This window comes from Bicyclus anynana, chromosome 14 (assembly GCF_947172395.1).
Source record: "Bicyclus anynana chromosome 14, ilBicAnyn1.1, whole genome shotgun sequence".
In the NCBI taxonomy this organism is placed as follows: Eukaryota; Metazoa; Arthropoda; class Insecta; order Lepidoptera; family Nymphalidae; genus Bicyclus; species Bicyclus anynana.
In genome coordinates, this window is record NC_069096.1 from 9,374,444 (window position 1) to 9,392,327 (window position 17,884).

At 34.5% G+C, this 17,884-nt stretch overlaps 1 protein-coding gene across 1 annotated transcript in view; it reads right to left on the reverse strand.

Annotated features, from left to right (window-relative positions):
• LOC112045297 (ubiquitin conjugation factor E4 A) overlaps nt 1-17,884 on the reverse strand; it is a 30,737-nt gene that overhangs the window by 11,597 nt on the left and 1,256 nt on the right. The window contains exons 2-10 of the mRNA XM_024081423.2: nt 17,585-17,716; nt 17,225-17,388; nt 15,287-15,466; nt 14,178-14,330; nt 13,025-13,193; nt 3,447-3,582; nt 2,828-3,022; nt 1,749-1,919; nt 412-535 (exon numbers count right to left, since the gene is read on the reverse strand). Of these exons, the coding sequence (XP_023937191.2) occupies nt 412-535; nt 1,749-1,919; nt 2,828-3,022; nt 3,447-3,582; nt 13,025-13,193; nt 14,178-14,330; nt 15,287-15,466; nt 17,225-17,388; nt 17,585-17,716 (1,424 nt within the window). The remainder of the gene's footprint in view (nt 1-411; nt 536-1,748; nt 1,920-2,827; nt 3,023-3,446; nt 3,583-13,024; nt 13,194-14,177; nt 14,331-15,286; nt 15,467-17,224; nt 17,389-17,584; nt 17,717-17,884) is intronic.

Consider the following 17,884-nt stretch of genomic DNA (forward strand, 5'->3'; position numbering starts at 1 on the left):
GTATCCGGTCCGGGGCATGCACCTCTAACTTTTCAGTTATGTGCATTTTAAGAAATTAAATATCACGTGTCTTAAACGGTGAAAGAAAAACATCGTGAGAAAATCTGCATACCAGAGAATTTTCTTAATTCTCTACGTGTGTGAAGTCTGCCACTCCGCATTGGGCCAGCGTGGTGGACTGTTGACCTAACCCATCTCATTCTGAGAGGAGACTCGAGCTATCTATGAATTGAAACTATGAAATAAATGTTATAAATCGAATGAAAATTTAATTGAAAATTGCTTACGTATTTTTTTTCTGCTAAACAAAATATATGAAAAGCGGTATCACTTTGATGTATAATTAACATTTTTATATTTTTACTGAAGAATAAATATTCATGATACTAAAATACAAATGTTATGTCTTACTTGCAACCTATGTGGGTGGTTTTTGAAAAGTTGCTCCCTGTAGAACGATGCGATATTGCTGAGAGGCTGTTGATCGTCAGGATGGTTGGGCAACATGGCTTCAAGACACTCTGCGAGGCGAGCCCTGAAATATTGATAAATAAAAATAAATAAATAAAATAAAAACCCAAGTCTTTGAGTTATATCAAGATGGCGCCCATAGAGTAACTATGACATGACGGTTGACAGCAAACGTCAAATATTATTTTGAAAGAATTAAAGTAAATTCGTAGATTTGTATAATTAAAAATAGTTAAAAATAATATCTTCTTTTATTTCCGCCAGGGTACAATGACTGGACCTGGGCTCCATACAATTTTGGACCATCTCCTTTAAAAAAAATGATATGTAAATTACCGCCATGTGGAATGTTGAGTTAACTATTATTGTTTCAGCTTTAGAGTGGAAAAGCTTCGAAAAAGCTTTAAGAAGCTGTCATATAACTGTTGGATCAAGGGTCAGATACATAAGGCAATGATTCTTGAGACTATTATGAGGATGTTCCAGGAGCCATTGGGCACTCAAAATGACCCGCAATGGGAGGACTACTTTATTTTTAATAGTATTTTGTATGTTTTAAACTTTGTTTAAAAAAAAGTGGAAACAAATAAATGAGAATAAATAAAATAAATAAAAATAAAATAAAAAATAAAAAAGCCATTTATTTCTTACAGAAGTACTATTTTACAATGTTTCGTTAAGATAAGTTTAGTTTAGTTTTGTTAGTATCAAAAAGTAGATGATTATTATTTAGTAGTTAGTACTTTTAGTTTTATTAAATTAGTTATATCTAGTTAGGTACGTTAATATTATATTGCAACTAATGAGAATAAATAATAATAAGTAAATATTTTTATTAGCGTTTATTTATGTGGCAATTTTATTAAATGAAATCATACAACTGAGTTTTAAGACTTGGGGTCAGTTTCACCACCTTCGGATAAAATGTTGGATAACTTATTCACGAATTTTGTCTCTGTATATTGCTCAGACAAATTACCAACAACTGTCTGTCATTTTTTGAAGTGGACCGAGGTAATCGCGACATGAAAAACATTTAACACCAATAAATATATTCATTTAATCATTTAAAAGAATGTACTCGTAGCAGCACTTTTCGACTAGAAAGTCCTTTAAAATATTTTTGAATACAATATCTTTTCCTCATTTCGTATATTGTGAGGTAGGTTATTGTAAAATATTGACATAACATATGGGCTGGAGGCTGGAGCTGTGGAGTATTAATTTTCAACAAGGGTAAATGAGTTAATTTTAGTTTTTTCAACAATTTAACCAACCTGAGATGAGGGTTGTATGTACGCGAGGAGTCGCCCATGAAGGTGAGCACGAGCGTGAGCGCCGGCTGCAGCAGCCCCGCTATGTCGGCCTCCTCGGTGATCGCGCCCACGGTGCGCCGCGCCATTGTTATCAGCACTACTATATTTTCTAGCACGAACTCTGGAATGCATCTGATTCAAAAATCCTTTACATAATGATTTGTTCATTTTGCTATCATCCGCAAAAAACCGACGAACCCATGCGACAACGTCACCCAGGTCCGACAAAATACTCTCTACGTACGTTTCACCCCATATAGCAAAATAACTTCCGCAAAGTAACGCCTGCTTCTATCCAATAATCAAAAAGTCTTGTTTAGACATTTTGATTGAGTATAGTAATATATCAATGAGGAGCATAGTCATAAAAATATAAATTAAAATAACTGTTTATATTACAATAAAATAATAGAAATCAGATTACCAAAAAATCAAAACCTTTGATTTTTGTTTTTTTTTTTTGTGTATGGCTTTGGCAAACTAATAAATAGATTTTATTGCTAAATTGCACAGGGTGTTTAATTTAGTCTTAAGCAACATACAGGCATTGTTTCGTTGAGATGAACTGTTCGATAACATCACATGCATCAGCTAGAACTAGAAGTAGTGATGACGTCCACCTTGACATATCCCTCAATGGCGACACTGGCTTCAATATTTAGAATGTGTGTAAATGGCAATACTTAACTTAAGTTTTAAATGTCCTGTTGCACGACTGGCAAAATAACCGACTACTGCTTATATGTGTAGTTATGGGTATAAGTAGGGTTAAGCCTGGTCTTTCGAAGGTGCCTTTTTGTTTCCTGTAGCGCTAATATGAGAGCAATGAGATAATTTATTGAAGAGAAAATAGTCAAAAATCAACCAATTACCATGCTACCGGAAATATCGCTATCTCCTTCATTGCGTTGGGACGAAAGAGATAGAAATTTTGTCTATTTCTCTTCACGAGAAATGTCTTCGGCCGCTTGTCAGCACATATCGTCTAAATGTCGGTTTAATGGGTGAATACCCATCTCTGCACTATCCTTACAACTTGCCTCAAAGTATCTGGAGGCGGCGTAGTGATGGGCATATGCATCTCCACCATGGTCGTGGGCGCATAGCTCGCGAGCGGCGCGTCGGGGTCGGCGCGCACGGCCACCTGCACTAACCACGTGCACGTGGTCGCTTGCAGGCGGTGCAGGTTGGTTAGCATCTCGTTCTCTAGAAGCGCGCAACGGAGGCTGACGAACCTTTAACGTACATAATTTAATGTTAAAATGATTACAATACTAGTAAAATAAATGTATGCAGAAAGTGGTGAAACATTGGTTCAAAGTTCGAGTAAATAAAATTTTAGTACATAGATATAGCCTAGTGGATATGACCTCTGCCTCAGATTCCAGAGGGTGTGTATTCGAATCCGGTCCGGCATGCATCATTTCAGTTGTGTACATTTTAAGAAATTAAATATCTCATATGGTGAAGAAACACATCGTGAGGCAACCTGCATACCTGAGAATTTTCTTAATTCTCTGCGTGTGTGAAGTCTGACAATCCGCATTGGGCCAGCGTGGTGGACTACTCGTCATACCCCTCTCAATCTGAGAATAGTCTCGAGCTCAGCAGTGAGCCGAATATGGGCTGATAATGAATGATGATGATACAGATACACACTTGGTCATAAGGAAGTGCGTGCGCTGCCGCAGCGGCTCGATCATGTGGTGCGCGCCCGCCACGTCCGCGAGCGTGCGCTGCGCCCGCCCCAGCTCCTGCCCGCATCGCCACAGCTTCTCCGCACACACGCGCACGCCTAAAGTAAATAAATTTATCTAATCTCGTGTCATAATATTTCAATTATGAAATTAAAAAAATATATTATAATGGTATAGATTATTCACACGCATACCGTAATAAATTAAAAAATTACATTATAACACTGCTCTTTGTATGGAAAGTGTGTTATAATATAACTTTTTTACTATTATAGCAAAGTTAGAACTCAGGGTTCTTGGTCTTTTGTGCAGCTCTGGGATCTTGATTTTTTTAACAATGTTTTGTTTAAATTTTACAAGTTGGTATATTAATTTTAATTAAATTATTTAATTATTGAATTAACAATTTGAACAGTACAGTGATTTAAATTGTGATGCAAATACGAGTATGAAGACACGGATGTACGGGTGTCAATCTTTGCCTGTTGGTATACATTTAAAAAAAAACATCTCGTAATAATTATCTATTATATAGAAAAAAAAGCGCGGGAACGTTTGAACTAAGTGGGCGCATCTTTTTAAATAATTTTCTGATAAATTGTTTTAAAGTATTTATTAGACCAAATTTTAAGTTTCGGGAGCCCCTTATCATGGGGGGCTCCAGGTTTAAGAGAAAAAAAGAGGCTTCGCCTTCTCCAAGTGGCGGTTCAAGTGACTGTGAAATGGAGCAGGAAAAATTTACTCCCTTCAAATCTAGCAATTATATACGTAAATACTTCGAAAATACACGCAACAATGAATATATTGTATTTTTAACCAGCAATAATCCCGAAAAACCCATAGGAGAAAAAGAAAAACTAAATATTTCGTCTGGAATCAGACAGTATTGTGTTAACGGTGTGAAATATCTAAAAACAATAAATAAATTTAAAGTAGGTATAGTATTTGATATTGCAAATAATGCCAATGTATTTATACAAAATGAAAAATTCCACAAACATCTGAACTTAGATCCTAGTATCCCGGCATCTGCTACCGAGGTCACAGGTGTACTAAGGGGAGTTCCTCTTACACTTTCTAATAAGGAAATATTTAATTTACTAGCTAGTACATGCAACATAATTCAAGTAAGAAGATTAATGTCAAGAGTTAAGTCATCAGAACAATATACATTTCAGCCTACAGGGACGGTAGCAATCACTTTTGCGGCCACCCAGCTACCAGATTACGTTCATTTGGATTCTTGGAGGCACGAGGTAAGTCCTTATATACCTCCTGTTAAGCAATGCCTTAAATGTCTAAGATTTGACCATATTGCAAAGTATTGTAAAAATGCAGTAAAATGCAGTATTTGCACAGAAAATCACAATTTCAAGGACTGTACTATCGATAAAACCAATGCTAAATGTAGCAATTGTGGAGGCAACCACATAGCAGTCTCCGCAGAGTGTCCCATTAAAAAGAATAAAATTAACGAAAATAAAATAAAGGCGAGAGCTGTTAAGTACTCAGATTTACTCAATGAAAAGTCATTTCCACCCTTACATAATGATCCAAATAAGCAATTACAAAATGCTTTCAAGTCTGACACCTTTTTAAATTTATTAGTAGAATCAATCATTAAAATCATAGCAACAAAAACAGATAATAATCCAATTAGTACAAATAATATAAAAAACATTCTCCTTGAAACATTCAGTAAAAAGCCATCTTCCAAAAAATAATGGATTATATTAACATAGTTCAGTGGAATGCTCAGAGTTTGCTATGTAATCAACATATTTTAACACAATTTTTATATGAACATGACATTCACATTGCCTTAATATGTGAAACATGGCTTAAGCCAGAAAAAAAATTGAATATCAGGGGCTACAATATTGAAAGAAAAGATATAGGCAGCAAACATAATGGTGTCGCAATCATTATACACAAAAGTATATCATACACAAATATAAACACTTATTGTGACAATGATCATCAAAATATATGCATAGGAATTAAGATTTATGATAAAGAAATAAGTATTATTAGTTTTTATAGCCCACCTAGTGCTAATTTTAACAGAAGTATTTTAGATTCATTAATTAAAAATATTCCAAAGCCTCTCATACTTGGTGGCGATTTTAATGCTAATCACACAGTTTGGGGAAGTTATGATATTAACAGTAGAGGTAGAAATCTTCTTGAGGTCATTGATGATAACAATTTAGTCTTATTAAATAACGGGGAGCTGACAACTATTGGCTCGCTATCTTGGCGCCCTAATGTTTTAGATATATCTCTTGTTTCTCCATCTCTTGCTTTGAATTGTAATTGGTCTGTTCATGATGACCCTCTTGGATCATATCATTTGCCTGTAATTTTAAATGTACTAGTACGACAGAATGATATTGAAGATATAAGAGGAGGTCACAATTTACCAAAATTCCCCAACTATAAAACTATAAATTGGGATATTTTTAATAAAGAAATGCAAGACATGATTTCAGGTTTTATTTTGGAGGAAAATTCGCCATTGGATACATATATGAAATTTATTAACTTAATTCATAAAGTTGTGCAAAAATCTACCCCAAAAAAAAAAATACATAAAAAATACCCAAATAATTTAAAAAAAAAGTTGTGTCTTCCATGGTGGAATAACAAATGTACCAACGCTGTTCAAAACTGTAAGCAGGCATACATACAATTTAAACATGATCCAACACAAGAAAATTACTTAAATTTTAAAAAATTACAAGCTTTAAAAAAACTAACTTTAAAGAGGGAAAGAGAAGCTAGTTGGCATGAGTTATGTCAATCTTTTAATCGCACCACTCCTTTAACAACAATTTGGACATTTATGAAAAAATTTAATAAAACATATTCTTATAAAAAAAAATTTAACAACAATGACAGAGAGTGGGTTTTAAATTTTTTAAATAAATATACTCCTGACTATGTAAATATAAATAGATTAAACTTTGTTGAAAATTCTATTAATCCTACCAACAGCTTTCTCTTAAACCCATTCACAGTTACAGAGTTAAAAACAGCAATACATTACAGAAGAGACACAGCATTTGGTTTAGATGGTATTCCATATATTTTATTAAAAAAATTGGATGATAATGTATTGAGAATCTTGTGTCACATTTTTAATAACTTATGGACAAACAATCTCATTCCTGAAGATTGGAAAGTTGACTGTTTGATACCAATATTAAAACCTCATAAAAAAGAATTTCACGAAGACTCTTACCGTCCAATAACTTTAACGTCTTGTGTTGGTAAAATATTTGAACAGCTTTTAAAACAACGTCTTGAATACTACATCGAAACAAACTCTATCTTGCCTGAAAACCAATTTGGTTTTAGAAAAGGAAAATCTGCTCAAGAAAGTATCAGCTTATTACAACTTGATATTCAGAAATCAATAGCCCAAAAAAAACTTATGGTCTCTGTATTTCTTGATATAGAGGGAGCATTTAATAATGTAAATTTGGAAATACTGTGTAATGAACTTTCCAGCATTGGATTACCTAAAAAATTGATTAATTGGATATTTAGCTTCTTGTATGAGAGGAAAGTATTTGTTAAATGGAATAACAGTTTGTACGGTCCTCAATATTCTTCTAAAGGCGTATGTCAAGGAGGAATATTGAGTCCTTTGTTATTTATACTTTACATACATAGAATAAATGTAAATTTAGATCCTTACATCAACAATCTACAGTTTGCAGACGACTTAGTAATTTATTCAACTGGAAATTCCATAGACCAAATAACAAACAGAATCAATCTGAGTTTACTCAAATTGCAAAAATATTTTAACTACTTAGATATAAATATCAATTCAGAAAAATCCAAAGTAGTTACTTTTGGAAAAAGAACCCTCCCTTTAGCACACATTTATTACAATAATACTTGCATAATGGCAGCATTGGAAGTGAAGTTCCTGGGTATATTACTAACTAGTAATATGTCATGGAACAAATATGTTGATTGCATAGTAGTCAAGGCTTCTAGAGCTTTGAACATTTTGAAATCACTGACCAAAACATATTGGGGAGCTGATCCTAAAATTTTACTTTTACTTTATAAGTCATTAATCCGTAGTCACTTTGAATATGGTTATTTATGTTATGCTTTCAATAAAAACTTATTAAAAAAGCTTGAAGTCATTCAAAACTCAAGTTTACGCCTTATTACAGGAGCCTTCAAAACAACTCCAATTAATATTTTGCAAATAGAATGCAATATTCCTCCTCTATGTGCTAGATTTAATTATTTAAAAAATAAATTTTTGTTAAAAATATACTCATTAAAATCCAATAATTTGTTAAAGAATCTTAAAAGGGCCGAATCAATAATATTGAACACAAATTCCTCATTCTTGCTCCATGGTTTATCTGAGTATTTACAGTTCCTCGAAACCTTTAATATTCACAGAACAGAAACTAACTGGCCATGCTTTGATGGAACTTATGATTCCAAATTTTTTAATATTAATATAGAAATAGATAATTCTGTTACTTCAAGAGAGACATTCTATGATAAGATTTCAAATTGGCCAAATCACAGAATTATATATACAGATGCATCAAAGAATGATAACAATACTTCAATAGCAATTTATGATAGCAAGTCAAAGATAGGCTCTGGTGAGCAAATTGATCACAGTACAAGCATTTTTTCAGCTGAAGCACTTGCAATTCTGTCAGCATTACAATACATTGGAAATCATAAAGACTACACTTCATATTGGACGATTGCAAGCGATAGTATGAGTGTTCTTAAGGCTCTAGTCAGTTGCAGGCTTTATGCTAAAAGTAATTATATATTATATGAAATTAGGAATAAAATTCATCAGCTTTATTTAAATGGAATTGGTATAATTTTGGTTTGGGTTCCTGGACACACAGGAGTGAGAGGCAATGAAAATGCTGATTTCTTAGCAAAAACCATATCAAATTACAACATACAAAACTGTCAAACTAACAAAAGTTGCGCTGCCGTCCCATATACAGATATTCATAACAATTTAAAAAATAGATTTGTAAATGAATGGCAAGAGATAAGGAACTCCCCTGAACATGTAAATAAAGGATTGTGGTATAACTTCAAAGATAATATAAATAAAAAGCCGTGGTTTTGTAAAGATACAATTTATAAGAACAGAAAATACTATACAATAATTTGCAGGTTAAGATTTGGACATTGCCGCATTAATTCACACTTATATCGATTAAAATTAATTGACTCCTCATCATGTAACTTCTGCAATTGCAATGAATCTCAGACACTAGATCACATATTCTTTTCTTGTGCATCATTCGGCATACAGCGCCTAATGCTGATTGATCACTTAATCAGTATTTACAAAAAGATAGAAGACTTGCCGCGCTCATTGCAAGATTTGTTAAAAAATCCTCTAAATTATAAATACTTATATCACTTTATTATTAACACAGTTCAAGAAATTTGAATTTAATTTTGATCACGGATTTACGATTTACTATTTAGACTTTGACATTGACATCACGGAAATACCTACCAAATATGAGAAAATAATGGGCCAATCCCAAAGATACAATACATCACAGATAAGACTCTAAAGATAAAAATATGACATTACAAGATTGGATTGGACCAATCGGAAATCGGAAAGTTTATACTTATTAATACAATCAGATGAATCTTCAAAGATTAATAGAAGAATATTTATAGAAGAAAATCTATAAGATAACACACGATAGACAAGGCTATGCCTAATAAAATACAAACTCAAGAAAGAACTTTATTGACGTCTGAACAGGCTGTATGGTCAACGATCTTTGCCTGTCCCAAAGTTGGGGACAAATAAAAAAAAAAAAAAAAAAAAAAATATCTATTATATATATGGTGCCACTCGAATTACATTATATAGACAATCTAAATCTATATTATCGTAACCACGTCATTAAGTTACAGGTATAGGGATATCACGAGAGAAGAAAGCAAAGGCGAAGACGGCAACTCACGCGCCTGTCATGAATTAAAAAAGCTACTTCCATTGATACCCTCTTGTGTCATCCCTTCACTCTTGTGAACTCAATCGATTTAGGGATGTCCATTTAGTTTGCCCCTTAATGTAGTGCTAAGATGACAGACCAAGCGCGTTTATTAAACTAAACTAAAGATTCGTTTTGCCAAAGAACAAACCTTCAGTTTATACAGAAACGCGCTGCCTGCCAATCTTACTGCTTTTTTTTTTACATCCAAAGCTTTCCAAAAGTAGACAATCTATACCAGTACTGTGAGTATTCAGTTACGTTGTTTGCATATAATGTTGTAAGTGCGAATTTCCAAAAAGTAGTTAGACTGTCTGTAATTTTCATTTTAAGGCTTGATCGCTGAATGCTCTCATGGTCTTAAATTCTTATTTATAACCTTTACGAAAAATTGGATCATTTATGATTTTTTTTTCATTTTTTTATTGTATTTATTTATATAAGTCCTCTGTAATGTTCATTTATAAACATAACACATTTGCTCGTAAAGTATCTCTTATTTCACCAACTTCAATATCGTAATGTTTCTCATTACGCACTTGTGCCGCAATGTAATGTAAAACGCACGGTTTATCATCCGCCCAAAAACGAACGGTACTTTTTTAAATCTTAGCAAAGACTTAAAAAAAGTACTTTTCTGACATAAAAACAATCCGAAAAGTGCTCATAGCCCGGGATCCGTGGAAAAAATTTACAAGTGATTACTATCAAAGCAAATTTTTCGTGAGTAGCTTCATCTTGATGAGACGCTCAACTTTTTTATTTACGGAAATTGCTGATTTTGGTAGCTAACTGGGTTACCAGGTCATAAAAATTTGTGAGCGTCGGAACGAGAAAATGTACCGCACATTTTTACATTTTCTAGGACATTGTGGCTAGTTGTATAACGATTAATTAAGCAACAGTAAAAAGAATCTGGTTATAGTATGCGCGTTATCATCTGAGTCGTCCGGTCATAAAAGTCAAAAAAGATAGGAATGTGCAGCGCGCCTACCTGCGCACCCTAATTATCGATAAACGGCTACCTGCGCACGTGCTAATGATGAGTCAATAATGATTTGGACGATTCTGATTGGTCGGTTTCTAATGTAATTGCATTGCGTATTTTTTTTGCTATAAATGTGTTTACTGCAATTAAATAAATACATTCATGTGTTACTCGTTGCGCACTATGGATACTTTATTTTCTAACGTTGATCTGAAGAAATTACATGGCGATATTAGCCCTCAAGCTCGAACACTGATTCACAACGTATTCCTGTTTCTCAATGAATTGAAAAGTGATCCGAATAAAGTGGCTTCTCTAAATTTCAACAAACCACGTGAAATGGCCGCATTTGTTTCTGGTGTGAGCAGAGCGACAGTGGACCGAATCAAGACGGAAGTATCACAATCAGGCAGTACCTGTATACCAAGAACAAATTTTAAGAAACCACAAACCGTCACTAATATTGACGATTTTGATAAAAGTGTGTTGAAGCGAACTGTAGCTTCATTTTATGACAATGGAGAGTATCCATCCGTGGCGAAAATTTTAGAAAAATTCCGTGAACAATTACCCGATTTTAAATGCGGCAACACTTCAATGAGAATACTACTGAAGGAGGTTGGGTTCCAGTATAAGAAAAATAGCGAAGGACGTAAATATTTAATGGAAAGAACTGATATTGTTTGTGCTAGAATGGACTTTTTAAGGAAATTGGATTTACTTAGAAGAACTAACGATCAGCGACCACGTTTCTATCTAGACGAAACATGGATTAATCAAAACCATGCAAGAAAGAGGATGTGGCTTGGAAGCAACGATGAAGGAGGTTTCAAGAATCAGCCTGTGGGAAAAGGCCAAAGATTAATAGTTTGCCATGCGGGTTCTGCAAGGACTGGCTTCGTTCCAGATGCGAAGCTAATATTTAAAGCGGTGAAATCAAAGGATGCTGATTACCACACAGAAATGGATGGCGAAACATATATGGCATGGTTTTCCGAATTCCTGAATCTACTTGAAGAGCCCTCAGTTATAATTGTCGATAACGCAAGCTATCATTCGATACAGTTGGAAAAGATACCCACAAGAAACACGAGGAAAGCTGAAATTCAAGAATGGTTGACAAAGAAAAAGATTCCATATTCCAGCAACGAAATTATTGAAGAATTAATAAGAAAAGTAAAAGCCAGTAACCCGCAGAAGGTCTACGCTTTAGACCATCTGGCAAATGAACGAGGTCATGAAGTAATAAGGCTCCCTCCATATCACTGTCAATATAACCCAATAGAATTAATTTGGGCACAAGTAAAGGGAGAAGTTGCGAAGAATAATAATACCTTCAAGATAGCAGATGTCGAAAATCACCTCCACCGAGCCATAGAAAATGTCACACGAGAAGACTGGGCCAAATGTGTTAGGCATGCCGAAGAACTTCAAAACAAAGATTTACAAAAAGCTCTAATTAGAGATCACGCGCCGCTTATAATAAATTTGGCAGAAGACGAAGATTCTGATGATGAAGACTCAGATGAAGATTAATTTTATTTAGTTAATAATTATATAATATGAAATATGTATTATATTAAATCAAATATTGTTAATTTTTTTAATTTTGTGAACAAGATACGATAATAAACTTTACTTATCGATAATATGTCTTTCATTGTTACACCCTTCACTAGACGGCTCCATAAGACCCATAAGTGCAAGCGAGATAGATATAGAGAAATGATTTATGGCCCTAAGACTCAGTTGTTAACGCGCGTACTATAGTATCACCTTTTGGTAAACCACCTTCTTCCCAACTTGGATCAATAACGAGGTTATTAAAAGTTGTTACTAACCAGCTGTTTTTTTATTGTTGCTTAATTAATAGTTATAAAACTTAACATCCACAATGTCCTACAAATTGCGTGGTATCTATCTATTGTAAGTAAGTAAAACAAGCAAAGATGCAAATTCATTTTCAGAAAGAGTTCTAAGTGTGTTTCCCAGCAAATATCTTATAAAACGTCGTATGACAAACGTGCGGTAGGATTAATAAAGCCACTGTTTACTTGTAACCCTCGCATACGGCTCGGACTAGCAATATCTCCTCCGCTGTAATTTCTAACTTACCGCACTTATAATATAACTAGCGGACGCCTGCCACTTCGTCTGCGTGAAGACCGATGTAAACTTTCAACCTTCTTTATTTTTTGTCTGTCTGTATATCTGTCCGTCCGTCTTTTTTGTAAAATACTGAATGAATTCAAATGAATCTTGGCACGATTTGTGACCATAGTACCAAGAAGGTTTAATAAGTAATTGATAAGTAATAAAATTAAGTACCTATAGGATGCTTTTTGTCGCTAAAATAAAATCAGAAAGAAGTGAACTAGGGGTAGAAAGTTTGTATGGAAAATCTTTCAGATTTCAAGGTACATTTGTAAATGTAAAATGATTAGTGGACTATTTATTTATTAGACTTTTAAAAAATATAAATAGAGGGGTTTGAAATATATCATATAGACAACTCACCCAAGTCAATACACTTTTGTGTCATGAAGAAGCACTCTGTAACGAAGCTGTAGGTGTCAGCGGTCGGCCTCTTCATGGTCTGGCCGTCATCAGCCTCGCGTGTGGGCAACAGGCAAGTCTCGCTGTGCAAACAATCGAGGTGCACCGACTTAGCTGCACATTCTTCCGGCTATAAATAAAAGATCAGGGTCACTAATAGACTACAAGCCCTTGAACAAAAATTACATGTGAAATGACCCAACGTGAATAATGCTTAGAAGGCTGCTACTATATCAGAAGATAACTCTGAGCACTATGCTGTCATTTCAGGTGAGTACACGAGTGAAGAGTAAGGCTTGCGACCATTATATTTCACATAACGCCGTACATTGAAAAATGTACGGCGTTTTCGGGTAAAGTATCTGTATATGTGTACAAAACGAATTGCACAAACGCCGTATATAAATGACCTATTTTGCTTCTGCAATTGTCGACAATTAAAAGTTTGTTCTGACTTCCGGCACCACCATTTTAGGATTAGGATTTTCGACATTTATTTTTAATCATCTTTAACACGGGGGGATGTGATGGGGGCCACTGAAAAATGTACTATCTTCCAATAGGCTAGTCGATATTTTTTAATGGTCTTATATTGTTCATTATCATTCTACTAGATTGAAAAAAAAAAATTATTTTTTTGAGATGTGAAAACATAAAACATTTTCTAAATATTTTTTTGACAATACGAGTCAAAATATCGGCTGGCTGTCGGTCTTGGTGGTCTATATTTTATCGTTTCATGACGTCACGTAAACACTAAACCTTAACCAAACGGCTTAGTGTTTGGTCAACATTATTAGTTTCACGTTTATTCCTAAAATACAAATAACATTGTGACGTCACAAAATGGGCAACATTTTCTGACGTTTGGAAAAATTTATAAAATACTTATTTTTTTAAATTTGGTTTCTAAGAAATCATTAACTTTTATTAATTAATTACGATTTAATTCAGATCCTTATTCCATGTACTATACGAAATTAATATTGTTTATATTAAATTTAATATGAGTCAACTGCAACTACAAACAACCTTCAAACTTTTCTCTGAACATTAAGTAAGGTATCTACTTGTTTCTATAATTAAGTAATTTTAAATTTTATACTTCACTCACCAATACTGCACCATAGGTAGGATCAATTTTTAACGACTTTGGGTCATCTGCATTGGAACAAAATGGTTGACACAGTTGCAAAAGTACCGCACCAAGGTTCAACATAAATCCATCGGAGACACAAGTCAATGTTGATGCACTCATTTCTGCAGCCTGTAATGCAAGGTAATAATTTTATTAATCGTTTGTTTTTTGGCTTTTCATAGTTTTAAACTAGCACAATACTCTTAGCCAAGGCTGAGTTTGTTGTGGGTTCTTCTCAGATCTAGGCGCATTTGGAAACCTCGTAACTTTAATTTTAAGTTTTCAACCAATTATTTATTATTACCTGACGTTTCGAAAATGGATGTAAACTAAATTTAATTTATAAGCTTGCCTTAGCAGTAAGAAAGAATTATAAAAAAAAATAACCCTTACCCTGTAAATAAAGTGATAAAATTCGTTTCACCTGGGAAATTCATTGAAAGGATTCAGAATAAATTAATTAGCTGTGATGATGTTATAGGTAATTTAATTTTAGTATTTAATTTAAGAGTTTTTACCATTTCTTTAACAACCCGCAGCCCACAAAGCCTACAACCCTTAAAAAACCGCTCTGAAGCAGCCTGGTGGGTCTCCATATCCCCTCTCCTATGAGGAAGGAATACTGGCCAATAAAATAGGCAGATAATAAAGACTATTTTTTTTAAGTAGGTTATTACACTTCTCGGGTCTGGGTACTTATTTTTATTGTTATTCTTTACAAGTTAGCCCTTGACTACAATCTCACTTGATGGTAAGTGATAATGCAATCTAAGATGGAAGCGGGCTAATTTGTTAGGAGGAGGATGCAAATCCAGACCCTTTCGGTTTCTACACGCTATCGTACCCGAACGCTAAATCGCAAATCGCTTGGCAGTACGTTTTTGCCGATAAGGTGGTAACTAGCAACGGCCGAAACCACCAGCCAGATCTGGACCAATTAAGAAAACCTCAATCGGCCCAGTCGGGGATCGAACCCAGAACCTCAGTCTAACACTGCGCCACGGAGGCCGCCGCCCTTATTCGGGCATGGGCTCATTACACCACTGCAAAATAAGAAATGATATGAAACACAACAATCAAGGTACCTGAACATTCCAAAGCTTTCCTCTAGCAACATTAGTTTTCAAACACTTTCCTATCCATGACAATAATCTATTTTTTATTGCTGGCCCACCTTTTAGCAAAGTCAAAAATATTTTGTGCAAATTATTTGTAAGATGTGATGAGGCATTCCATATAGAATTTTCTATCATTGATGTAGCAGCCTGAAAAAAAAAAGTAATAAAGTACTTAACACAGAAAAGATGGCAAGGATTTTCAAACATTAGTTTTACATTTAAATATAGTGCTCGCCACGGATCTTTATGTTTGTGAAGTTACTTGCGGATTTATACTGCAGCCTTTCTTGATGAGTATCGTTTACCAACAAAGAAATTAGAAATGAAAATGCATGTCATTTCATAACTTATGTATTTTAAATTATGTATGGTTTGTTCATAAAATGTTAAATAAAATATATTAACCATATATATTTGTTCTAAGCATTTAAATCGAATTTATTTTCATTAATTTAAGAACAAGTTAACTATAATTATTATTAGGTGTGACTAAAATGACTAAAAATAATGACTAAAATGATTTATACCCTCATTTTTAATTTGTTTGGGTAAACAGTACTCATCAAGAAAGGCTGTAGTATAAATATAGTGCTTGCCACGGATCTTTATGTTTGTGAAGTTAGCTGCGGATTTAGTATAAATAGGCGGTCGCGTCTAGCCGCCCGCGTCGTTTGTACCGTTATTGATTCAATGCGCAGTTATTTGTTGCTAACTTCACAAACACAATATCTCGTGGCTGGCACTGTAAATACTGATTAAAGCATAAACAAAAAGCTAGTTACTTTTCATAACTTTAATATCTTTGTAATAATCATTAACAGGCAATGGACGTCCACTGATGGACACGGGACTTTGCGGACTTCCAAAGACTCTTCTTTACAATCTAGAGCCGACAGCATCCAGCGACTTTCATCATCAACAAACAGCCTGTGTCCAATGCTGGACAAAGGCCTTTTCGACAGCGCGTCACCAGATCCTTCGCCTTCCTCATCCAGCCACTTTCCACTACCTGCTTGATGTCGTCGGACCATCTAGCTGGAGGGCTCCACTTTTTTTTTATTCTTCACAAGTTAGACCTTGACTACAATCTCACCTGATGGTAAGTGATGATGCAATCTAAGATGGAAGCGGGCTAACTTGTTAGGAGGAGGATGAAAATCCACACTCCTTTCGATTTCTACACGGCATCGTACCGGAAGGCTAAGTTGCTTGGCGGTACGTCTTTGCCGGTAGTGTGGTAATTAAGAAAATCTCAATCGACCCAGCCGGGGATCGAATCTAAGACCTCCGTTTTGTGAATCCACCGCGCATACCACTGCGCCACGGAGGCCGTCGAACACTGCGCTTGTTGGTACGGGGTCTCCACTCCAGAACACATCTGCCCCAGCGGCCATTTGTTCTGCAACTGATATGGCCCGCTCACTGCCACATCAGTTGTCAGTGACTTTAATATAGCTTATTTATTTTCCGATTCATGGCATTGGTACATGTTACTGCAACATGCATTCCAGTGTCCTGCACTTCATAGATATAAAAATGCACTGCCTACCCTGTGAAATCATTACGAAGCTGCGTTGGAGAAGGAATTTACCATTTTATACAAATTGTATGTATAATGCATACCCCAGATGAAAACACTGTGCACGCCACTGATGCATTCCATGCTTTAAATGCATTCTTATGAAAAAGGCACAGACAGGCAGACCAAAATCTTACATAATCCTATTAATATTATAGATGTGAAAGTTTGTATGGATGTATTTTTGTTTGGATGTTTGTTACTCTTCTATGCAGCTACATGAACCCTTGAACTGAAAGGCGTCTCCTAGTATTTTTATAACTGACAATACAAATAAAATACAGGATATAAAGCATTTATAATAATTTCAAAATTTAATACAATACCTGGTCCATAGGATTATCAAAATATTCAGGCAATCCGGTTGCATTCCGAGGTAAAACGGACAAGCTCAATAGAGCACCAATTACAGAATCCTGGTACAGTTTTCCATTTGTCTCAATCTTTGGTTCACATGCTTCCATCAATATTGGTGCTAAATGTGAATTCCCTGCAAAAGAAGATATTTTTTTTGTAACCATGTATATAGGATTGAAAGGTCTCATCACTTACAGCTTACTTAAACCAGTTGACATACAAAGATCAAATTTGGCATGGAGGTAGTTTATTGTTAAGCATCCGCTATGAACTGATTTTGGTCAAAATTAGCCAAGTTGGCCATAAAATGCAAAAGAGCATACACTTACCTGCGAAGAATTGTATTGATGGCAAAATGTATATAGGTAAATTAATTAAATTTGATTTGTTTACATCAGTGTGAATTTTCTTCAGTACTGGTATCATAGAATCTCTTAATTGTGTATAACAATCATCACTTTCTGAAAAAAAAAAATAATAAAATATTTAAAATTTCAAGGTGGTAAATTCTTAGACCAACTTTACTGCATTTTGGGAGATATCTTGTCTTCTGAGCTTAGTCTTTATTGTGATTTTTTTTATTGTCTTTTAAAGTGGTATTATATAAATATCTTGCATTTTTGCAGGCT